General features: G+C 44.6%; 1 protein-coding gene across 1 annotated transcript in view; it reads right to left on the reverse strand.

Moving 5' to 3' along the window:
* LOC145343701 (protein kinase C-binding protein NELL1-like) overlaps window positions 1-26,400 on the reverse strand; it is an 828,548-nt gene that overhangs the window by 781,554 nt on the left and 20,594 nt on the right. The window contains exon 4 of the mRNA XM_080189909.1: window positions 12,896-13,066. Within this exon, the coding sequence (XP_080046035.1) occupies window positions 12,896-13,066 (171 nt within the window). The remainder of the gene's footprint in view (window positions 1-12,895; window positions 13,067-26,400) is intronic.

Below are 26,400 nucleotides of genomic sequence, written 5' to 3' on the forward strand. Positions count from 1 at the left end.
CAAAGAATAAGAAACAGCAGACAAAAAGACCCCTGAAATTTTAAATTAACTCAATTGCAAGAAAAACATTTTTCTTTTCCATTTTTGTTTAATCTTCCTTTTCTTTTAAAGGACACACACGCACCCCCTACATTATCTTCAGATCTTTAACTTGGGCCCTACTGGAGAGATAGAGCTTTACAGCATGAAAACAGGCCCTTTGCCTCAGCTTGTCGATGCCACCCCTTTTCTTAACCACTAAGCTAGTCCCAATTGCCTGCTTATGCCTCATATCCCTCTATACCCATATTAGTCATGTAACTGTCTAAATGCTTTTTAAAAGACAAATATGTACCCACCTTTACTATTACTTTTGGCAGCTTGTTCTAGGTTCTCACCACCCTCAGTGAAAAACAGTGCTCCTCTGGATCCTTTTGTATCTCTCCCCTCTCACCTTAAACCTATGCCTTCTAGTTTTAGATTCCCCTACCGTTGGGAAAAGATGTTGACTATATACCTTATCTATGCCCCTCATTATCTCATAAACTTCTATAAGATCACCCCTAAGCCTCCTACACGCCAGGAAAAAAAGTCCCAGTCTATCCAACCGCTCCTTATAACTTAAACCATCAAGTCCCAGTAGCATCTTAGTGAATCTTTTCTGCACACTTTCTAGTTTAATAATATCCTTCCTATAATAGGGTGACCAGAACGAGACACAAGTGTGGTCTCATCAATGTCTTGTACAATTTCAACAAGACATCCCAATTCCTGTATTCAGTGTTCTGACCAATGAAACCAAGCATACCGAATACCTTCTTCACCATCCTGTCCACTTGTGACTCCACTTGCAAGGAGCTATGAACATGTACGCCTAGATCTTTTCATTCCGAAACACTCCCCAATGCTTTAACATTAACTGAGTAGGTCCTGCCCCGATTCGATCTTCCAAAATGCATCACCTCACAGTTGTGTTCACAGCAAATAATGCAGTGGTGCCAGGGGACTCAGTGATTCCCCCATGCAACTCCACAAGGATTAGAGCGAGGGCACAAAATTCTACTTGGACTTTGTAACCATGCATGTTGATCATACTCATGGCACAATGCAGCATGGCAGTGGTCTTCTGTACCACTCGAAGGGCAGAATTCTTCCATCTTGCCGGGTGGGTTTGGTGACGAGACAGAAGAAACAAAAGTTCGCCAGCGTAAAACCACACTGCAATTCACCTAATGGCAGGCTAATGGTGGGCCGACCTTCCCACTGGCTGGTGGTGTGAATTCTATTTGCATTCATTTGCATCTCATGAATGCTCATTAAAACAGCTGCCTGTCTACCTTCAGCCTTTCAATCTTGTGTCACACCAATGGGAATTACATTAGTTCAAAACCTAATTGCTAAAGAGTGGCATGCACAAGGTGGTCCTCAGTCCACGAGATCGCAAGGTGAGTGCAACAACTTTCTGTCATTGTGCTGCATTATTGTTGATGGCCTGGTCACCACTCTGTCATGGCAGACTGGTTCCCGCCCACCATCTCCAGCCAAGCTGGTCTTCGTAGACAGCACCATGCTGCTACACCCAATGGACCCTCTTGTGTCACCGTCTCAGGTCAGAACAGCACCTGAGGTGCCACACGCCAATATCTACTTGGCCAACACTGTGCTGCAGGATGCATGTAGCCACCGCAGCATGGGTCCACAGTTTGACCAGGGATAGAGTGTTAGGTCAGGCTGGGGGAAGAGGGAGGCCTGATGAAAACATGGGGGGCAATGTGGAAGCAGAGCTGTGCAAGGTCGGGGTCAGGGGAAAGCTGAGGGCTCACAGTGGCAGGCAGGAGGAGCTAGGGGATGGATGAAGGAGACAGATAATGGATTGTAGAGGGAAAACCGAGGGGAGGAAATCTGAATCCTGACAAGGTTGCATGAAAAGCTCTCAAACAAGGCGGGGGTCAAAGGGAGATCACACTGTTTACTGGAATGGGATGGTCGAAGACTCCAGAAGTGACGGGTGAAAGTCTAAGTGGGGCGTGGGTTTCTCACAGATGGAATGGAAGAATGGCTGAATCGAGGTACAGATTTCTCCTTGAGGCTTCTAGCTTTCCCCTCTGGGTTCCTAACACCCTGCACCGTCTTGTGAAGATGGATGGGCTGGAACGAATGATATATATGGAGTGCACCACACTGGTATTTAAACGTGGTGCTGGAAGCTTTGAACCCACCAGCTAATGGCAGGCAGACAAATCAACTGCCTGTGTCAAGCAAGTGACTCGGAGGAGAACAACCTGTGCACAATAAATGAGGCTTCAAATATGGAACTTGGCACAGGATACCACCATTCTGATCAGCATGAGAGATGGCACCAGAACCTCCCACTTAGTCTCAAAAATGAAGAGTTCCACCCTCAGTATTGGAAAGACCTTCCTCAGCAACTCAATTATCATTGAATTCCCAATTAGCATTGAATTGCACAGAACAGATAACTGCCTATTCAGCCATCATGCCTCTGCCAGCCCTCCGAACAATCAATCTATTGTTCCCACTCCACATCACCCATTGAAACTTGGATAGAGCCTAAAAATCAATTATCTGAATGCTGAAAAGCTGCAGCATCCCACACACTCTCCAACTTCATTCCAAAAATATGGGTAAATAATGGCTTCAAAGTTACGTGGTGACTTCATTTCTAAAATTCTAATACTCATTGCAACAACAATGTAACACTTCTAACAAGATAGTATGTTGGCACAGTGGTTAGCACTGCTGCCTTGCAGTGCCAGGGACCAGGTTCAGTTCCCAGTTTGCCCGTTCTCCCACTGTCTGTGAGAGCTTCCTCCGGTGCTCAGGTTTTCTCCCACAGACTGAAAGATGTCCTGGTTCAGTGCATTGACCTGAACAGGCGCTGGAGTGCGGTGACTACGGGAATTTCACAGTAACTTCATTGCAGTGTTAATGTAAGCCTTACTTGTGACTAAAAAATAAATTTTAACTTTTTAGAAGGAAAATCATCTTCACAGAGGCAAAAGCAGACTAAAGTCAAAGGAGGGAACACTGGGAATGTTTAGTCACAGAGATGGGTTTTGAAAGAAAAGGGGTGGCTAAGATTTGATTTATTTTTGTCACATGTATTGGCATACAGTGAAAAGTATTGTTTCTTGTGGGCTATACAGACAAAGCATACCATTCATAGAGAAGGAAAGGAGAAGATGCAGAATGTAGAGAAAGATCAACTTAATGAGAGGTAGATCCATTCCAAATTCAGCAGGGAAGAAGCTGTTTGAGTTGGTTGGTACGTGTACTCAGACTTTTGTCTCTTTTTCCCGATGGAAGAGAGTATGTCTAGGGTGCGTAGGGTCGTTGATTATGCTGGCTGCTTTTCTGAGGCAGCGGGAAGTCAATGGATGCAAGGCTTGTTTGCGTGATGGACTGAGCTTCTTTCAAGACCCTCTGTAGTTTCTTGCAGTCTTGGGCAGAGCAGGAGCTCTGATACAACCTGAAAGAATGCTTTCAGCTTGTATCACCAAGCTGTGATACAACCAGAAAGAATGCTTTCTATTGTGTGCCTGTAGAAGTTGGTGAGAATTGTAGTGGACATGCCAAATTTCCTTAGTCTCCTGAGAAAGTAGCGGCGTTGGTGGATTTTCTTATTTATAACATCCATATGGAAGGATCAAGACAGGTTGTTGGTGATCTGAACACCTAAAAACTTGAAGCTCTGGATCCTTTCCACTTTGTCCCCACTGATGTATACAGGGGCATGTTCTCCATGCTTCCTTCATTTTGTTAACATTGAGGGAGAGATTATTGTTTTCGCACCAGTTCACCAAATACTCCATTTCTTGGCTTTACTGGGTCATGTCATTGTTTGAGATCTGACCTACAACGGGAAGGTTTCAGCAGACATTTCAAGAACATAAGCTTGGATATTAACAGGTTTATCCAGGTAGCAGGGAGTGTCTGGCATGTACGCTGGATGTGTCAGTCTTCTTGTAAGCTGTAGAGTTTTAACTCAACAACTTGGGTCTTTTAGCCCTAAGAGTTTCTTTGTCCTAGAATGAGCCGGGCTTACAGGCAGGGACTTTCAGCTTCGATTCCCATCAAGGTGGGGAGATGGAGGGGGTTCAGCAATGGGAGCAGAATATATATCAGGAGAAGGCTAAAGTCATGCTTTACACTGGCGTAAGCACTTGGTGCAATTGTCCCTTCCCCAGTCAGTGATGGGGGCACATTTCGCAATGTTCAACGCTGGGAACGTCATTTAAATATATTAGCATATTATCAGCCCACTATCTCGGAATCAGCCCCCATGTCAGAACATCCAATCACGCTGGCATGATGGCAGAGTGGCCTGGATCACAACTGATCTCCCAAGGCGCACACCTGGCAAGTAGACCTCCCATGGAACTCAGGTGAGTGCAAAATTTCTGGGGGGGAAATAGTCATGCCTGGGCACTGCCCAGGGTGGTTGTGGTTTTTGGGGTGCGCCTCACTCACAGACTTGACTTCCAGTAGGGTGGAAACATTCTGGAGCAGGCCGGAGGATCATGTGGGGTCTTCTCATCAACCAAGGGACAATGTCTAATTCTGGGAAGGGATCCATCCTGTCCTCAAGAGAAAACGCTGGAAAATCTCAGCAGATCTGGCAACATTTGTGAGGAGAGAAAAGAGCTGACGTTTCGAGTCCAGATGACCCTTGGTCCTTTGCGTGACAGCTTTGCCATAGGGTCATCTGGACTCAAAGCATCAGCTTTTTTCTCTCCTTATAGATGCTGCCAGACCTGCTGAGATTTTCCAGCATTTTCTCTTTTGATTTCAGATTCCAGCTACCGCAGTAATTTGCTTTTGTCATTCACTGTCCTAAGTAGGTGAGATGTCAATGCCTGACTTTGAGGGCCTTTGTTTGCAAGAGAAGAGGGAAGTCATAACAGGGGTGGATGTTGTGGGGGGAAGTAGGGGAGAAAGGGGGCAGGTTCAGGGTAAGCACTCCAGCTCCTCCTAGCTCACAAGTAGACCTCAAAGGCCACCCTTGTCTCACCTCAGTTCCCAGTTTTCCTGAGGCCAGGATATCTGACTGCCCACTGCAAATCCTGCAAAACAGATTCATTCAGAGGTTGCCAACCCTGTTCTTGGGAGTAGGTTGAGTCCCAGTCTCAACTCTGTGACGCCCAGCAGTGAGCGGGTTGGCAGGGTCAGGATACAATCAGGTAATGCCTGATCTAAATCTAGCTCATCTATTTTTGTAAACCTGGCCCATAGGGTCCAGAGAGCTGGAAGAGTGGATACCAATGATGGATTGAGGAGACTGGGGCTGCAAAAGAGGTCAGAGTTGAAGGAATGCAATCAGTTCAGAGAGTTTAGGGCTGGTGGTGGTTCTACTTACAAAAGCAGAAGGAGCCTCCGCCCTCCCTGCCATTCCCCCTCCCGCCTCCAAAAAGAAAACAGAGCGCCTCTATCACATAAGGAAAAAAGAAAATCAGATCACTATCCCTGGATCTCTGCCAGTGTTCTTTCAAGGCTGTCACTACTGTCAAATCTTGGCTCGGAATCCCTTCGAGTGTCATTCTGGTGTATGAATGGATGAGCCAGTGAATCATCTGGCCAACCTTCCAACTTTAAGAATTACCGAGTCATAGCTCAGCATGACAGCTGCAATTAGAAACCCAACAGGTAGGGCAGGGAAAAGATCTTCAGGCGCAAGACACTGAGATATCAGCTTGTGCCACAACCTCATCATTTTTAAAAACTTTTAAATACAGACAGACTTGTGACCAAGAATCATAGAACATAGAATACAGTGCAGAAGGAGGCCATTCAGCCCATCGAGTCAGCACCAACCACAATCCCACCCAGGCCCTATCTCCATAGCCCCATTTACCCTAGCTAATCCCTCTGACTCTAAGAGGCAATTTAGCATGGCCAGTCAGCCTAACTCACACATCTTTGGACTGCGGGAGGAAACTAGAACACCTGATCCAAACTCACGCAGATGCGGGGAGAATGTGCAGACTCCTGACAGGCAGTGACAAGCTGGGAATCGAACCTTTGTCTCGGGTGCTGTGAAGCGGCAGTGCTAACTATTCTGCCACCTCAGGATATTCCTGAGCAACTACAGGACAATGAAGTTGCAGTGTCATCACGGTGGTAATATAGAAACACAGTATAGCCAAATAATGCCCAAACTCTCCTTCCAGGTGAAACATCGTTTCACTTGCACCTCTTGGTCTACTTTATTCATTGCTCCCTTTGTGGTCTGCTCTAGATCGGGAAGATTAAACATAGACAGGGTGACTACTCTGCAGAACACCTTCACTCCATCGGTCTATCCGCAAGCCTGACCCCAATCTTCCGGTTGCTTGTCACTTCAACTCATCATCTTGCTCTCATGTCCATATGTCCATCCTTGGCCTGCTGCAATGCTCCAGTGATGCCCAATGAGCCTTCTACACTCAACATTAAGTTCAACAATTTTGGATTGTGAACTTCACCTGCCCCACCCTCCTCCACCCACCCGCCCTGACCCACCTTGATTCCCTTTCTGCTTCTAATTTCCTTCTTTTGCCCCAATTTTCCCCACCCCTCCCTCAAGAGGTCCTTGATTCTCTGGTTTGTTTTCACTGAGCACTGACCTTTCTTCCCCTATTAACACATTCTGCTCTCACACCTTTACACCATCAGTACCTTCTTTAGTCCTTAATGTCACCATTAGCGCTCCCTTTGTCTTGTCTCCATGACATCTTTGCCAATTTCTCCTCAATTCTGACCTATCCCTGACCTTCTATTCTACCCCACCCCCTTTCCAACTACATAATTAGTTACAATTCTGTCTCTCTTCAGTTCCATAGAAGAGTCATATGGATTCAAAACACCATCTGTTTCTCTCTCCACAGATGTGGGACATTAGTGTACCTTTAAGGATTTTTTTTATCACGTTCTCTGCAGTTAAACAGCTTTGGTTTTTTTTTATTGTTGCTGGGCTGTCAGTTAACAGTCCTTTTATTGCTGCTTCAATGGCTATAATTGTGTTTTGTTTATTTTTACTCTGAGCCTCAGGTACTTTCTGCGATCTTTTCTGACCCTGTATTGTGAGGGGGAAGATTGATTGACAAGTCAAAGTCAGGTGGTCCCTCCCCAGAAATATCTAAGGGTTCATTTCCAGATTTAGTTTAGGAGGTGGTGGACAGCAGATGGAAAAGCAATGTTTTCATCTCTCTCTCTGGTTTTTGAAATTCAGCTGGCTAGCCGGAAGCAAGGCTTTCTGGCCTCCCAGGAGCAGAGAATCTTCTGTAGGTGGATGGCTTGCCTAGACTCTTGCCTAGACTCTCTCTCTCCCTGGTGTTTTGGAGATCTTTTCTGACTTTAAGCTGGCCTGTGTGTTTATGCAGAGGGCTGGTAGAAGTTACAAGGCTGGGGAGTCAGGGTTTCAATTCTCCACATGAGCATTCGTATTTGCTATGTTAAACACGTAGCAAGGGTTTTGTTTACGACAGAAAATGCTGGAAAATTACAGCGGGTCTGGCAGTGTCTGTAAGGAGAGAAAGAGCTGACTGAGTCCAGATGACCCCACTTTGTGGCTTTGACAAAGGGTCATCTGGACTTGAAACATCAGCTCTTTTCTCTCCCCACAGATGCTGCCAGACCTGCTGAGATGTTCCAACATTTTCTCTTTTGGTTTCAGATTCCAGCATTGACAATAATTTGCTTTTATTTGTTTTGTTTATGAGATTTGTTTGGTTGGAACAGTGTCTAGCTGTTAAGGTTTATACAATATCATGGAGTTTTTTTCTTGTTTGTGCATTGGTAATAATTATTGTAAATTTTCTTTCTATAAGTGTTAACTGTATACTTAAATAAACTTTGTTTGATAAAAGCTCCCTAGTGGGTGAGTTGAATCATACTTGAAGTGAAGCATCCCATGCCCACCTCTAGCCAAATTCAAAATGCAAAACTTATGATCTAGGCGGACTTCATAAAACACCTTAGAGTTTCTGACCTGAATTATAACAGATGTTGCCAGACCTTCTGAGTTTATCCAGCATTTCCTGATTTTATTCCATAAACTGTTAATGAGCAAGTATTCTGTTCAATGACATGGAGTAGGGCTTGAACCTACAACCACCTGACTCTGCAGGGGGAACAGTGTCCAATGTAGCCATTGCTAAAGCTTTGTATCTGCAAACAGATGTAAAGAAAAGTGTGTATAACCCGCTACAGTAATCAGAGCCCTGCTGGAAGCCATAACAAAAAAAACCTGTAACATTATATTCTGTCCATCAACATTTATCACAAATGCTGTCTGCAGAGATGTCTCAGCATCACTAGAAATCCCACCCATCCCAGCCACAGACTGCTTATCCCCCTGCCATCTGGAGGCACTACAGATGTACTTGAGCCCATACAACCAGGTTCAGGAACAGCTTCTCCCCCAGAGCCGTTACCCAGCCGCACTCTGTCCTTTAACATATCCCCAAGCGATGGGTATTGTGCAATATGTATGTAAGAACATAAGAAATAGGAGCAGAACTAGGCCATCTAGCTCCTCGAGCCTGCCCTCCCCCTCCCCTCCCCCCCTCCCCCCCCCTCCCCTCCCCCCCTCCCCCCCTCCCTCCCCCCCCCCCTCCCCCCCTCCCCCCCCTCCCCCCTCCTCTCCCCCCTCCTCCCCCCCCTCCCCTCCCTTCCCCCCCCTCCCCTCCCTCCCTCCCCCCCTCCCCTCCCTCCCTCCCTCCCTCCCCTCCCCCCCTCCCCCCTCCTCTCCCCCTCCTCCCCCCCTCCCTCCCCTCCCCCCCCTCCCCTCCCTCCCTCCCCCCCCTCCCCTCCCTCCCTCCCCCCCCTCCCCTCCCTCCCTCCCCCCCCTCCCCTCCCTCCCTCCCCCCCCTCCCCTCCCTCCCTCCCCCCTCCCTCCCTCCCTCCCCCCCCCTCCCCTCCCTCCCTCCCCCCCCCCTCCCTCCCTCCCCCCCCCTCCCCTCCCTCCCTCCCTCCCCCCCCCTCCCCTCCCTCCCTCCCCCCCCTCCCCTCCCTCCCTCCCTCCCCCCCCCTCCCCCCTCCCTCCCTCCCTCCCTCCCTCCCCCTCCCCTCCCTCCCTCCCTCCCTCCCCCCCTTCCCCTCCCTCCCTCCCCCCCCCTCCCCTCCCCCCATTCAATAAGATCATGGCTGATCTGATAGTGGTTTAGTTCCACTTACTCACCTGCTCCCCATAACCCTTAATTCCCTTATTGGTCAAAAATCTATCTGTGACTTAAACACATTTAACGAGGTAGCCTCCACTGCTTCAATGGGCAGAGAATTCCAAAGATTCACTACCCTCTGGGAGCAGAAATTCCTCTGTTCTAAATTGACTCCCCCATATTTTGAGGCTGTGCCCTCTAGTTTTTGTTTCCATTCTAAGTGCAAATAATCTCACTGCTTCTACCCTGTCTAGCCCCTTCATTATCTTAGATGTCTCTAAGATCTCCCCTCAACCTTCTAAACTCCAAAGAGTACAGGCCCATGTATATACTGAATGACTATTGGCACTAGTTTATACTGACTGCTTGCATTTGGTTTCTTCTTTGTATCTTGGGAGTCTGCAAGCTCACTTTTTGTTGTAGTTTGTTTGTGCACTATACAACGACAATAAGGTTGAATTGAGTTGAATGAAGTTAATATTTAAATCTTTTCATTAGTGTCTGTGATTGTAAAAAAAAATCAGTGGATTTATTTTCTTTAAACAGAAGGAAGATTGAATGACTTTTGAATCTATCAGATTACTACCTTTAAATGCATAGTATACAATTTCAATGAAGAGCAGTTCAAGAAACAATTTTAAAACATATTGTTATCCTTTCAGCCATGATGATTCTGATTGACGACTTTCTAACACATCCACTAAACACCGCAGCACTAAATTATAGCATAAGTTAGAATAAATTTCCATCCTTGCATGACACAAATACTGAAAGATTTCTCGCTCACACAACACGGGTAGCCTATTTTCTGTCACAGGCTCCTAAATTATTCACTGAAATGTACTTTTTATAGCCAGAAAAGTAGAAGATAGATTTATCACGGGCGGACATACTAAGAGGTAAAAGCTCCGCTCTGAACCACACTGACAGCTGTCCCTTCGGACCTACCCCGCACTAAGTCGATCTTTCTCTCCATCCTCGCTATGACTGTAACGCTACATTCTGCACTCTCTCCTTTCCTTCTCTATGAAGGGTGTGCTTTGTCTGTACAGCACGCAAGAAACAATATTTTTCACTGTGTACCAATACAGGTGACAATAATAAATCAAATCAAATCAAAAAGGATAGCACAATCTGCCACAACCTCAGATCCTGATCCTGCAGAGGTCTCCATTTTAAATTAAATGCTTTCTCGTCACATTCTCTCTCCCCTCATGAATCTGACAAAAATCTGAATCTTAATTTTAGGATCCCTTTTAGGCCAATTGCTTTTCATTAAGCATATCATGGAAAATGACACTTTTCCCCCTACCCCATCCACCCATTCATGTTCTACTGCAGATGAATTACAGTTTTATAACAAACTCATGGCTTGTACCAACTCATTTCGAAGGTATTGTGTAAGTCAAGCAACACATCATGAAAGCACATCTTCCACTTTGCGGGCAATTGTCCATTGCCAAAGCCCCTGCCAAACGAACTTCCAATGCAATCAATCACAGTTTTGTGTGCCACCTCAACTTAATGGCAATGATGCGTATACTTAGAGCTCAACTCCTAACAGTTGTTCTGGGTCTAGCTAAGCAGTCAACTGACACTTACTCTTTGGGCCAATTCCCCATATCCCCACCCATGCGAAGGCATCAATAGACCTTTGTGAGAAAAGTTTCTTTAAACAGATCCAACCTGGTCTTAATTTCACAACTATAATGTGGAGTTGCCAGCGTTAGACTGGGGTAGGCACAGTAAGTAGTCTCACAACACCAGGTTAAAGTCCAGCAGCTTTATTTGGTAGCACGAGCTTTTGGAGCACTGTCCCTGATCATCACTCACCTGATGAAGGGGCAGTGTTCCAGAAGCTCGTGCTACCAAATAAACCTGTTGGACTTTAACCTGGTTTTGTGAGACTACTTACTGTGCCTTCACAACTAAAGCAACGATCTAATAGCAACACCAAGGAGTGACGTGTGAGCTACAGGATGAATCTAACAACATGCAAGTTTGGATTTTGCGTGGCAATTATGAATTTAAATGGGAATAAATCTGGCAACTTTTTGCCTGACCAAGAAATAAAAACTTCTCATGGAAATCCAACTAAGGTCCTTCAGGAAGGGAGCCTATAATTACACTTTGTCTGGCCATGATGTAATCCTAAATCAAGTTATATGATTGAGTCTAATAAGCCGTTCAGTTGTACATTGCTACAAATCAATAAGGTAGATCCACTATCAGCATTTCGGGTCAACTGGCAGTGAATGTGATCTTGCAAGTGTTGCGCCTATCTGAAATCAAAGAAAAGCTTTTTGATTTTGCAGGTTCAGTCAAATTCTTATCAATGTGCATAATGTAAACCAACATCCTTTAAAATATTTGCTTAATAAATTTTCCACGAGCATTGGGAGCTCAGCCACATTACTGAAAATTGTGCCACTTAATAGCAGCATGGCTGAGTTGGGGAAGCAGTGGTATAGTGGTATTGTCACTGGACTTGTAAACCAGAGCAATGCAGGTGGTGAAATTTGAAGTTAATAAAAATCTAGAATTTAAAGTCTGGCGCTGGCCATTGTCAATTATTGTAAAAACCCATCTGATTCACTAATGTCCTTTAGGGAAGGAAATCTGCCACCCTTACCAGGACTGGCCTACACGCAACTCCAGGTCCACAGCAACGTGGTCAACTCTTAAATGCCCTCTGAAAATGGTCTAGCAAGCCACCCAGTTCTAGGGCAATAAAGGATGGGCAACAACTGCAAGTCAAAAGATGTGCTGGTTAGGTGGATTGGTCAGCGAAATTGCCCCTTAGTGTCCCATGATATGTCAGTTTGATGGATTAGCCATGGTAAATCTGTAGAATTGCAGGTATAGGATGGGGGAGAAGGCCTGAGTAAATTACTCTGTTGGTGCAGACTCAATGAGCCTGCATGGCTTCTTCTGCACTGCAGGACTTTTACAATTCTATGTCACCACATCCCACAAATGCAGAAAAATAAACGTTCGCCTCTGACTTGTGAGCTCAAGAACATGAGTTCACAATCTAAGGTGACATTTCAAAACAGCATTGAATGTGCTGTCCTTTAAAGTTCAAGGGTGGGAGGAAACCAGAGCACCAGACTCCTCACAGACAGTGACGCAAGCCAGGAATCGAACCCTTGTGTCTGGCGCTGTGAGGCAGCAGTGCTGCCCAGTGCAATGACATATGAAAACCCAAACATCAGAGGTGCCACCACAACAATGAAATTACAACTGACGAAAAAAAAGGTAATGTTAGATATGCAACATTGGAGAAAACATGTGGGGTCAGGATTTGTTCCTTATTTAACTTGAAGATTTCCATTTGATTGCCAAGAATATTTGTTAGCTTTCCCAAATTCTTTGGGTCAGAAAATCTAGTCACTCTTGGTTTAAAAAAAGCCTTGTAGTACCACTGACATTGAAAGACATTCAATCAAACAGGAGATCCAGAGAAGCACTTAGAAGATAAACTTGCATCGATTGGGCCAAGTGTTTTCTACAGGATTAGTGGTCAAATGAGTTGGTATTTGCATGTTCAGAAAAAAAAACACCTGTCACTGGTTATTCTGGTATCAATGGTGAAGAACTTTCTCAAAATAGGATGGCTCAAAACTCAAGATTAGTTAAAAATGAAAACCAGGTAATGGGATTCAACCGAGTTGAAGTCTCTGGGCCTCAGTGTTTAATATCAAGAGTTCTGTTCATCATGCAAACTATATACCACTAACCAGTATTCCAAATCTTACTTGTTGCAGTCCACGTGTAACAAGAGGTGGGAAGCGCTGACCGAGAGTGCAATCTGGTGCCACTGTCCATCAGCGAGTCGATATGGAAAGATCTCAGTGCGAGGTTTACCATCGAAACGGTAGTGGTATCGTATCTCATCCCTTTGGCCGCTACTCTCCAGTTCAAAGTACCTGCGTTCAGTACAACAAACAGTCAGATCAAACTATTCAAGATTAAGATTCAGTGCGCACTGTTAGCAAGATCAACACATTCTGGTTGCAATGTATTTATTAAAACACATATCATGCTGGATTTATCCTATTAACATATTTGAAAACAGTTTGACTTTCTCTGCACATCTCATGCGCATGACTAACTTCCAGCAAAAAAATACATTGACGTGAATGATTTTTAAGAAATTTCAGACCAGACTCATGTGATCTCCCTTTCCTTTCTCAAATAGAACGATTTTGCCAATTGTGAATGCTCAATTCCCATTAACTGGGCCAAGCATGTGATTGGTAGAATTAGGATACAGTTGGGTGACAAGACATTCTCCTTGGAACAGCAAGTAAAACATTTCTTCCTGAACCTGCCTTTTAGAATACATACCCTATAGTGCAGAAGCAGACCATTCAACCCATTGTGTCTGCACCAACTCTCTGATAGAGCATCTTACCAAGACCCCATCCCTGCATCCTGTGTATTTACTCTGCTAATCCTTCTACCTTGCACATCTTCAGACTGTAGGAGGAAAGCACAGCACCCAAAGGAAAGCAATGCAGACATGGGGAGAACTGCAAACTCAACACAGTCACCCGAAGCTGGAATTGAACCTGTGTCTCTAGTGCTGTGATCACAGTAAAAAGTCTGACAACACCAGGTTTAAGTCCAACCAATTTATTTGATAGTAAACTTGCTAGCTTTCGAGGACGGAAACCTCGAAAGCTAGTGAGTTTACTATCAAATAAATCGGTTGGACTTAAACCTGGTGTTGTCAGACTTTTTACTGTGTTTACCCCAGTCCAACGCCAGCATATCCACATCTGGTGCTGTGAGGCAGACTTGCTAACCACTGTGCCACCAAGGTATACAATGGTGCAAGTGCTGACTGTATCCTCCCCAAAAATTCTTGTTTCTATTCTTTTTGAAAGGAAGACAATTAGAATTTTCATTAATGAAGGGACCTCTAATCATACCTGAAGCAGATTTCATCTAATCCTGCCAGGTCACCATTCAAGACTGTCCAAAGTAGCTACGAGCACAAGGTATGGCAGACAGCAACATTTTAATCTGATTATAGTTGGCACATAAGAAATGTTATTTCTACCCTAGGTTTGTTTTAGGTGACCCATACCGCAGCAGTACCAAGGACCTTCCTCCTTCTGGAAGAGCATGTTCAATAACAGATAGCATATGAGGATACTTCGACATTGCTGTACAAAATCTTGGTTATACAGGAATAGAAAGTTCCAAATCAATATAAAAGACTAACTGATGCATGTCAGATTACCTTGTTCTGCCTATTGTATAAAATCTAGCTCACATAACATTTTCTTGTCTCCCATTTGTTCTCTTGAATATTTAATGCAACCTAATTTTCTTCCCTTCTTGTGCATGATACTTTTTCTATGTCTTAGAAAATGGCTTCACTGACACAGCAGTTTAGCATTAAGTTTATTTATCATTGTCACAAGTAGGCTTACATTAACACTGCAATAAAGTTACCATGAAAAATCGCCTAGTCGCCACAGTCAGATGCCTGTTTGGATACACTGAGGAAGAATTTGGTATGTCCAATGCACTTAACCAACACAGCATCTTACCCTGGCTCTATCCCTGTAATCCCCCAATCGACACATCTTGAGACACAAAGGGGCAATTTAGAATAGCTAATCCACCTAACCTGTATATCTTTGGACTGTGGGAGGAAACCGGACCACCCGGAGGAAAGCCACACAAGCAAGGGGAGAACATACAAACTCCATGCACACAATCATAGAATCCTACAGTGCAGAAAGAGGCCCTTTGGTCCATCGAGTCTGCACCGAACACAATCCCACCCAGGCCCTACCCCCATATTATACCCACTAATCTCTCTAACCTACGCATCCCTGGACACTAAGGGACAATTTCTTAGCATGGCCAATCAACCTAACTGCACATCTTTGGACTGTGGGAGGAAACCGCAGCACCTGGAGGAAACCCATGCAGACACGAGAAGAATGTGCAAACTCCACACAGATAGTGACCCGAGCCAGGAATCGAACCCAGGACCCTGGAGCTGTGAAGCAGCCGTGCTAACCATTGTGCTACCGTGCCGCCCACAATGACCCAAGCCAGGAATCAAACTCGAGTAAGGCAGCATGTGCTAATCATTGTGTCACAATGCTACCCTACATGGGTTAGGAAAACTATGATACTCAAACTTGAAATCGATATAAAGAAAATTAAAGACAGATCTGTGGCTTAAAGTACTGAAGGACCGATGAGCATTAGATAAGAAATGTTATAAATCTACACTAACAATAGTAACGGCCTCAAACCATAAATCACTTCATGCAGCACATTTTAAAAGTCAACTGTATATTTTACAATGATCATTCAACAATGTTAAATTATCCTGACCAAATTCAGGCTGAGTGATCATTATAAAGTCACACCGCCTTTGGAGAAGACACGGTTAAAAAAAAAACAATCAGTGTTGCAAACAGCACTTAAATGAAAGGGATGTCGAAGAGTTCCAAGTAAATGATCACAGAGGAGTTTAACCAAAGTAGAGTGGCCTGGTATGGCTCCTGCTCTGCCGTAAGAAGCTACAAAGATTGTGAATGTAGCCCAATCTATCACACAAACCAGCCTCCCATCCATTGACTGTCTACACTTCCTGCTGCCTCAAAAGAGTGGCCAGCATAATTAAGGACCCCGCACATTCTCTCATCATCTTCCGTCAAGAAAAAGATACAAAAGTCTGAGGTCACGTACCAACCGACTCAAGAGTAGCTTCTTCCCTGCTGCTATCAGACTTTTGAATGGACTTAACTTGCGTTAAGTTGATCTTTCTCTACATCCTAGCTATGAATGTAACACTACATTCTGCACTCTCTCATTTCCCTCTCTATGAATGGTATGCTCTGTCTGTCTAGCGTGCTAGAAACAATACTTTTCACTGTATCCCAACACGAGTCATTAATAAAAATCAAAAGCGGCGGTGGAGCTTTGTTGGGGGTCACTCAGTGGCTCCAAGTTGCTTTGACAACATGTAATTTTACATGTATGTTGCAATCTGGAGCTATGGATGAGCTCTAGTGTTCTACCAATCACATGTTTGGCCAGGAATCTCTCCTGCTTCTTAGCGCCTGCCATTTGCAAGTGTTAGAAGGATTTGTGGGTTGCTACGCAATCTGTTTTCGCACATTACGGACACATCTGCCTTGGCCATCAAGCCCTGGGTGGAACAATGAGCCTGGAGCTTTAGGTTCAGAGATAAGGCTCAATGTCCTGTGTTGGGCAGCGCGGTAGCAGTGGTTAGCAGTGCTGCTTCACAGCTCCAGGGACCTGGGTTTGATTCCCAGCTTGGATCACTGTCACCTTACTCAGAGGGTAGTAAGGGAGTGGAATGCCCTGCCTGCAGCAGTTGTGGACTTGCCAACTTTAAGGGCGTTCAAATGGTCAGTGGATAGGCATATGGATAACATTGGATTAGTTTAGGTTAGAGGGTCATTAGATTCATTCCACTGGTCGGCACAACATCGAGGGCCAAAGGGCCTGAACTGCGCTGTAATGTTCTATGTTCTATGTGTGGAGTTTGCACATTCTCCTTGTGTCTACATGGGGTTTCCTCTGGGTGCTCTGGTTTCCTCCCAGAGTCCAAAGATGTGCGGGTTAGGTTGATTGGCCATGCTAAAATTGCCCCTTAGGGTCCTGAGATGTGTAGGTTAGAGGGATTAGCAGGTAAATATGTAGGGATATGGGAGTAGGGCCTGTGTGGGATTGTGGTCGGTGCAGACTCGATGGGCCAAATGGCCTCTTTCTGCGCTGTGGGATTCCTATGATTCTATAAATAGTTGAAGAAAGTCAAACCCAAACTTGAGGCAGATAGTTCAGGTACCTGGGGTAGATGTCTAAAACATGTGAATGCGTCTCTTCCATGTTCAAATGAAGGGTCAAATGCCTGTTTTAGAGCCTCTGTGAGGAAACTGACTCTCCTGAGCAGAGCAGGCGTTAGCCCGACCCACAAAACATTTCCTGGACGTAGATGCAATTTCACCAGTACAGCAAGCATTTCATTATTCTTTAAAATTTATATGGAGCCAGGAAGAATAGGAATGTTCCTCATGGCCCCACAGCAGTGCTGCTCCCTCCACTCTTCTCCCCTCTTTGGGTATCGCTGATCAGATCGGCACCCCAAAACTTGACTGCGAAGGTGCTGCAGGGTGTAGGCCCAAAGGCCATTTTCTCATGGTGCTTGGGTACATGGATCATTTTCTGCATTCAAAGTGGGCCTGAATGAATTTCTGGATCAATGTGTTTATCCAGCTGGTACAGAAAGAAAGAGTATGGAAATTCAGAAAGCTGATCTGTCTCAGCGGTTCTCAGGTACAAAACTAAAAATAAAATGTGTTATTTCTTCATGGAAACAACACTCTGATCACTCCCCATTCTAATTCATTGCATTTCCGTTGGTTTGACTCCCACTCTCCTTCCTTCACATTGTACTGACAGCCTTTTGGTCCGTACACAGTTCTCTCAATTCTTTTGCTGCCCACTTTTTCTCAGTAAGAAGTCTCACAACGCCAGGTTAAAGTCCAACAAGTTTATTTGGTAGCAAATGCACTAGCTTACGGGGCTTTTCCCTTTCGTCAGGTCACCTGGTGTTGTGAGACTTCTTACTGTGTTTACCCCAGTCCAACTCCGGCATCTCCACATCATCACTTTTCCTCAACCCGTTTTGCCTCTATATTGTCTCTTTTCTCTAGGTCTTCAACTCTCTATTCGTTGTTTGCGCCTCTTTGCACACAAAGTTTAAAGTTCACTTATTACTGCCACAAGTAGATTTACACTAACACTGCAATGAAGTCACCGTGAAAATCCCCTCACTCTCGTTCGAGTACATTGAAGGAGAATTTAGCACTGCCAATGCGCCTAACCAGCGCATCTTCGGACTGTGGGAGGAAACTGGAGCACCTGGAGGGAATGCATACAGACATGGGGAGAACAAAGAACAAAGAACAACACAGCACGGGAAACAGGCCCTTCGGCCCAACGAGCCCGCGCCGCCGTCCCATTGTCTCAGTGACCTATTCATGATTTTAGTCTACGCCTAATGTGCGAGGATCAGGGAGGTCCAATATAGGGACAATTTGTTACCCAATCAGCCCAAAACGTGCAGACTCCACACAGACAGTGACCCAAGTAAGGAATTGAACCTCGGTCCCTGGAGCTGTGAGACAGCAGTGCTAACCACTGTGCCACCCAAGTGTCTCTCTCTCTCTCTTTGAATTCTTTCTGCTCGTCTTCTGATCTGAATGCGGGTGACATGTTTCTATACATATTTAGCATTTTTTTTTAACCTTTGACTCGTACTCCATTTAGCTATAAACCTATTCCCCCTGAACAGCTGTCCAAATTTGCTCTAAGGGGATAGAGGGGCAGATATGGATCGGTTTTGTTGGAGGAGAGAGACTGAGTAGGCCAGGATGTTTCCACCTAAAGCTCACGATGAAAAAATAATTCAGATCAGACAGAGAAGAAACAAAAACAATTCACCGTGTGTGGGAGGAAACCATTAAACTTTTACAGAGAGAATACCAAAAATAACTTCCAACTGACAACTAAAAAAGCAAGCTCAAAAATTAAAAAGAGAAATGTAGGGCAAAAGATAATAGGAAGTGTGACCCCGGGAACCACAGTGGCTCAGTGGTTATCACTGCTGCCTCACAGTGCCAGGGACCCAGGCTCGATTCCCAGCTTGGGTCACTGTCTATGTGGAGTCTACACATTCTCCCTGTGTCTGCATGGGTTTCCTTCACATGCTCTGGTTTCCTTCCACAGTCCAAAGATGTACAGGTTAGGTTGATTGGCTTTGCTAAATTCATAGAACCATAGAACTATTACAGTGCAGAATAAGGCCACTCAGTCCGTCAAGTCTGCACCAACCACAATCCCACCCAGGCCCTATCCCCAGAACCCCATGTATTTTACCTTGCTAATCCACTGACACTAAGGGACAATTTTGCTTAGCCAGTCCGCCTAAACAGCACATCTTTGGAGTGTGGGGGGGGGAAACCAGAGCACCTGGAGGAGTCCATGCAGACATGAGGAGAGTGTGCAAACTCCACACAGTTACCTGAGGCCAAAATCAAAATCGGGGTCCCTGGCGCTGTGAGGCAGCAGTGCTAACCACCATGCCACCCTTGATTTACCCTATTGACCCTAGTTTCGGTGGAGGGGGGAGGGGTGGATTAGTAGGGTAAATATGAAAAGTTACAGGGATAGAGTGGGATTGTTATCAGTGCAGGCTTGATGGGCTGAATGGCCTCCTTCTGTACTGTAGGGATTCTAAAATATATACATTTCGGGTCCTATGTTCCCAAGGAACTGAGCATAAGAAATTTGATTATTGGTCCATACTGATCAGGTAGTCACTGCAGATCAGCAGCACTGTACAACCTACATTCATCCTTATGACGTTACATACACTAGATACAAAACTTTACATAATTTATATGGTTTTGCATGCAGCACTCACTGACATATTCCAGGACAATGAAATGTACACTGAAGCTTGTAGTGCAGGTAATAGTGGCCCTTTAAACGAGCGCTAATTTGCAAGCACGTACATATAGACTTGCTTATTTACACGTCTAGGCTTCTCTTCCACAAAAATAACTTGAGCGGTGACAGATCCAACATTATAGGCATTCGCCAGGTCTCAGACTCTCATCAGAAATCTCACAATCCCATGGAGTTTTGCATCTGGTGTGAATTTTATTTGTTACACAGCTGCATCAACAATTGGGGTGGCATGATGGTTAGCACTGCTGCCTCATAGCACCAAGGACCTGGGTTCGATTCCTGGCTTGGGTCACTGTCTATGTGGGGTTTGCATGTTCTCCCCATGCTTGTGTGGGTTTCCTCCAGGTGCTCTGGTTTCCTCCACAGTCTGGAAGACATGCTGGTTCGTTGCATTGGCCATGCTAAATTCTCCCTCAGCGTATCCGAACAGACAATGGAGTATGGCAATTAGGGGATTTTCACAGTAACTCCATTGCAGGGTTAATGTAAGCCTAGTTTTGACACTAATACATAATCTTAATTACACTCAAATTTTGTGTCATGCTACTAGCTTATGGATTCAATCATCATCCTTTATGAAACTGGAAAATCCCAACAGCACTTGAACATGAGAAACGTAGGTGTGATATATGTATTTACATTGGAACAGGGGGTGCGGACTGCCCCTTTAAGTGCATGGGTCAGGGCTAATAGCTCCACCCAGTGTGGGACCCTGTTGTGCAGTCTTAGGCTGACTGTAAATGAATGCACAACTTCAATAAGCATCTCCCAGTATTGAAGTATTTGAGCTTACTTCGTGATTCTTTACGCCACTTAATCCACAGGGACATGTAAAAGTAGGTAAATTGAATAAGCAAAATGGGATGTACAAAAACAACTTATGCAGAATGGTCAGTAAATCGGCCAACAAAATAGAAAAAAAACAATGGGTGCAAACCAAATCATTTCTGACAACCCATTCAGCCACCCTTTCTTGTCGAGGAACTAAGAGGAAAGTTTTCAGCACCACAGGAGACAGAGGACAAAGTTAAAACTTTACAAGAAAATGTTGACTCAAGCCATCTAAGTCTGAGCAATGTGCATTGGTCACGCTAAATTATCCGTCCCATGGGTGGCACGGTGGTCAGCACTGCTGCCCCACAGCACCAGGGACCCGGGTTCGATTCCCAGCATGGGTCACTGTCTATGCAGAGTCTGCACATTCTCCCCCATGTCTGCGTGCATTTCCTCCAGGTGCTTCAGTTTTCTCCCACATTCTGAAAGATGTGCTGGTTAGGGTGCATAGGCCATACTAAATTCTCCCTCAGTGTACCTGAACAGGCACTGGAGTGTGGCAACTAGGGCATTTTCACAGTAATCTAGTTGCAGTGTTTATGTAAGCCCACTAATAAATAAATTTTAAAACTTAAACTTCCCTCCAAGTCCAATCCACGTGCTAAATTTTACCCAGGCGAAAGCAAAGTCTACCTCCAGTCACTAAGGAGGACATGGTTTATTTGTTTTTCCAGGAGCCAAATAAATACATACATCATTATCTCTTTCAAATAACTTTCTAACTTCCATTAATCGCAGGTTGTATCCCTCCCCAATGCAGGGTAACTTCAAACTGATCACAAAAAGTGCCGTGCAGGCATGCTGCTCCTAATGTAAGCCAAAGAACTTCACGAGCATTTTCCTTGATAAACATCCATTCACTAACCCAGGAAGGAAAGTCTTCACAACAGTTACTCTGCTTTTCATCTTCCAATTTTTGCCAACATAAGGTTAGGTACACTTGCATTGACGTACAAATTCAGAATGCTCCACCATTCAATGAGAATATGGTTGAACTGTGTGTAGGGGAGGTGATGGCCTCGTGATATTATTGCCAGACAATTAATCCAGGAACTCAACTAATGCTCTGAGGACCTGGGATTGAATCCCAACATGAGAAATGGTGGAATTTGAACTCAATAGAATATATCTGGAATTAAGAATCTATTGATGAATAAAGCTATTGCCGATTGTCAAAACAAAATCTGGTTCACAAATGTCCTTTAGTGAAAGAAAACTTTCACCCTTACCTGGTCTGTCCTACATGCAACATCAGAGCCACAACAATGTGTTTGACTTTCAACTGCCCTTGGGCAACTAGAGAATGGACAATAAGTGCTGACCAGCGACACACGTGTCCTATGAACAAATACCGAGCTGAACATGTCCCATGGGATGGCACAGTGACACAGTGGTTAGCACTGCTGCCTCATAGTGCCGGGGACCTGAGTTCAATTCCTGGCTTCAGTCAGTGTCAGTGTCAGTGAGGAGACTGCACGTTCTCCCCGTGTCTGTGTGGGTTTTCTCCCGGTGTTCCGGTTTCCAGTCCGAAAGACATGTTGGTTAGGTGCATCGGCCATGCTAAATTCTTCGTCAGTGTGCCCAAACAGGTGCCGGAGCGTGGCAACTAGGGAATTTTCAAAATAACTTCATTGCAGTGTTCATGTACTTGCGGCTAATAAATAAATAATTTTAAATTTAAAAAAAATATACTTTCTGCGAACACATGCCCCGTGTCGGTGTCTATTGCTCAGTTATTTAACATTTAGAAATGCAAATTGCTCACATCTGAATTTCCAAATTAGCCATTTGTTCAGTCGCTCTGTTAGCCTCTTCTGATCAAATCTCTGGCAAGAATTACTCAAGATTCACTCAGATGTTGTCCTCACTCCAAGTGGTTTGGTCTATGGAATTTGTCATCTCACTATGGGACTTCAATTGAGTAAACTCTTCCACCATTAACAAACTGACCCTGCTTCAATGAGAAGTGTAGAAGAGCATGCCAGGAGCAGAACCAGGCGCATGTGAAAATTAAATATCAAACTGATGAGGCTACTGTACATGACTACAGGCAACAAAGAACAAAGAAAATTACAGCACAGGAACAGGCCCCTCGGCCCTCCAAGCCAGCACCGACTATGTTGCCCGACTGAACTAAAACCCCCTACCCTTCCGTGGACCATTTCACTCTATTCCCATCCTATTCATGTATTTGTCCAGATGCCCCTTAAAAGTCACCATCATATCTGCTTCCGCTACCTCCCCCAGCAGCGAGTTCCAGACACCCACCACCCTGTGTAAAAAACTTGCCTCGTACATCTCCTTTAAACCTTGCCCCTTAAAACTATGCCCCATCCTTCATAGGCATGCAAAACAGCAGTAGCAGCACAGCATAGGCAGAGCTCAGGAATCCCAAAACCAATGGATTAAGTCAAAGCTCTGCAATCCAGTCACAAAAGATCGCAGGTTAGTAAGGAACTAATGGGAGGAGGAGTAGGCTCCAAGAACATCCCTATCCTCAGTGGTGACAAAGCCCAGCAAGACAATGCAAAAGGTTAGGTTGAAGCACCATTTTCAGCCAGATGGTTGATTATAGGTAGGACACAAATCACTCAGCTCCAAACTTCATTGCAACCTTATTCCAAACATGGACAAAAGACTAGGTTGTTAGATTGATTAGCCATGATAAATTGCCCTTGAGTGTCAGGGGGATTAGCAGGGTAAACATATGGGCTTATGGGGATAGGGCCTGGGTAGGATTGTTGTCAGTGAAGGCTCGATGGGTTGAATGGCCTCCTTCGGCACTGTAGGGATTCTATAATTCTACTAGAATTCCAAAAATGAAGTGGAAGTGGCTGCAAAAAACATGACACCACAGAGCTCAAGTAAATCGAAAGACAATGGAAATTGGGGACAAATCTCTCCAGGGATTGGATCATATCTGTCGCAAAAGAAGATGGCTGATGTTTTTTGGAAGCCAATCATCTCAGCCTCATGACATTTCTGTAAAGAGTACCTCATTGCAGTATCTCCAGTCTAACTATTGTCATTGATCCACCTTTCTCCCATCATGAGATCAGAAGTGGGTCTGTTCTCTGATGATTAGACAGTGCCTATCTCCACTGGCAATTCCGTGCTGACAGCCGGCAAGACCCAAGCAACATTCCAGTTGGTAATGCTAAATGGCAAGCAACATCCACACCACACAAGTTCAAGGCAATGACCATCTCCAAGAAAGATGCTCAGTAGAAGCAGTGTGCTACCTACAAGATGCACTGCAGCAATTCACCAAAGGTTCTTAAAAAGCACCTTCCAAACCCATGACCACTTCTATCTAGAAGGACAAGGGCAACCAATACATGGGAACACTACCACCTGCAAGTTCTCCTTTAAGCTACTCACCATCCTGACTTGGAAATACATCGCTGTTCCTTCTCATTGTGGCTCAGCCTACAGAAAGCGGCTCACCACCGCCTTCTCAAGGGCAACTAGGGATGGACAATAAATGCTGGCCTTGCCAGCAATGCCCATGCCCCATGAATGAATAGAAAAACTGTCTTCCTTTGACATGCTTTCAAGTGTATAGGAACATAGGAAGTAGGAGCAGGAGTAGGCTATCTAGCCCCTTGAGCTTGCCCCGCCATTCAATAAGATCATGGTGGATCTGATAGTAGTTCAGTTCCACTTACCCGCCTGCTCCCCATAACCCTCAATTCCTTATTGGTCAAAAATCTACCTGTGACTTGAACACATTTAACAAGGTAGCTTCCACTGCTTCAATGGGTAGTGAATTCCAAAAATTCACCACCCTCTGGGAGAAGTTCCTCCTCAACTCTGTTCTAAATTGACTCCCCCTTATTTTGAGGCTGTGCCCTTTAGTTCTGTTTCCTTTCTAAATGGAAATAATCTCTCTGCTTCTACCCTGTCTAGCCCCTTCATTATCTTATATGTCTGTATAAGATTGCCCCTTAGCCTTCTAAACTCCAACAAGTACAGGCCCAGTCTACCCAATCTCTCCTCATACGCTAACCCCCTCATCTCTGGAATCAACCTGGTGAACCTTCTCTGCACTCCCTCCAAAGCCAATATATCGAACGCCTTCTGGAAATCTAAAAACACCACATCCGCCGGTTCCCCTCTGTCAATCACACTTGTTGTCTTCATAAAAATCCAGTAAATTCGTCAAACATGACTTTCCCTTCATGAATCCACACTGCATCTGCTTGATTGAACCACTCTTTTCCAGGTGCCCTGCTATTTCTTCCTTAATGATGGATTCCAGCATTTTTCCAACTACAGACGTTAAGCTAACCAACCTGTAGTTACCCGCCTTTTGTCTACCTCCTTTTTTAAACAGTGTCGTTACATTAGCTGTTTTCCAATCAGCTGGTACCTCCCCAGAGTCCAGTGAATTTTGATAAATTACAATTAACACATCTGCTATTATTTGTGTGTTTTAAAACTTTCCCAATCTTCTAGTTCCCCACTAATTTAGGCCACTCTGTTGTATAGTGGGTATGTTACTGGACTAGCAATCCAGACAGCTAGACTAATGATCAGAAGTCATGAATCCAAATTCCCTATGACAACTGGGGAAGTTAAATTCCATTAAATGAATGTGGAATCAAAGGCTAGTATCATTAATTATAACCACAAAATGACCAGATTTTCATGTAAAAAATCCATCTGGCTCATTAATGTCTTTAGGGAAGGAAATCAGACATCCTTGCCCTGTCTCATGTATATTTAACTCCAAACCTAACAACAATGAGATTGATTCTTAATTGCCCACTAGCAAGTCACATAGTTGTATTCAAAAAAGATAGCTCACCACTACTTCTTAAGGGCAATTAGCAATGAGCATATCATCTATAAATGCTGGCCTTAGCAGTGGACCAGGATTTTATGACCTCGCTCAAGGCCAAAGTAGAATTCCATTCTGCAAGCTGTGCTCGCCCCCAAGGTAAAATTCCGGCCCTTTCTTTTTCACCCAAGTATTACAACAAATTCGGACCCAGCTGTCTAGCTTTGTTGAAGTTACAATCCAAACTGGTATGGTTCCTTCAATTGAGTCAAATCTGATGCTTCAAATGTGGAATTTAAACTTGATTCCACTGCATCCAAAATCTGATTTGCAGTTATGTATATCACCTTTAAAAAGTGAGAGGACTTGATGAGCTTGCACCCTTGAGATGAAACAGAGTCAAATACCAACTGGTGCAAGTCAACAAAGTGCACAATCACACCAATAAGTTATTAAGAACAGCAAACATTTTCTATGAACAGTTGGTCCTATCTGACAGAGATATATAAAGATACATTTCTGGCTTCATTACATGTGTGGCAAGCTGACAGCTTGAAAAACCCACCTATTATGGAACCCAGTGTTCATAAAAGCATAAGAAGTAGGTACAGGAGTAGGCCTTCTAGCCCCTCGAGCCTGCTCCACCATTCAATAAGATCATGGCTGACCTTTTCATGGACTCAGCTCCACTTACCTGCCCACTCATCATAGCCCTTAGTTCCTTTACTGAACAAAAATTTATCTATCCTTGCCTTAACAACATTCAATGAGGTAGCCTCAATTGCTTCACTGGGCAGGGAATTCCACAGATTCACAACCTCTGCGTGCAGAAGTTCCTCCTCAACTTGGTCCTAAATCTGCTTATTTTGAGGCCATGCCCCTCATTCTAGTTTCACTCGCTAGTAGAAACAACTTCTCTGCTTCTATCTGATTTATTCCCTTTGTATTCTTATACGTTTCTATAAGATCTCCTTCATTCCAATTAAATCAATAGAAGGGGTTTTTTTATTCATTCATGGCATGTGAGCATTGCTGGCTAATTGTCCTTGAATTGGTCAGAGTGGCAGTTAAGAGTCAACCATTTTGCTGTGGGTCTGGAGTCACATGTAG

Source organism: Carcharhinus amblyrhynchos, chromosome 6 (genome assembly GCF_965287045.1).
Source record: "Carcharhinus amblyrhynchos chromosome 6, sCarAmb.v2.hapA, whole genome shotgun sequence".
NCBI lineage: Eukaryota > Metazoa > Chordata > Chondrichthyes > Carcharhiniformes > Carcharhinidae > Carcharhinus > Carcharhinus amblyrhynchos.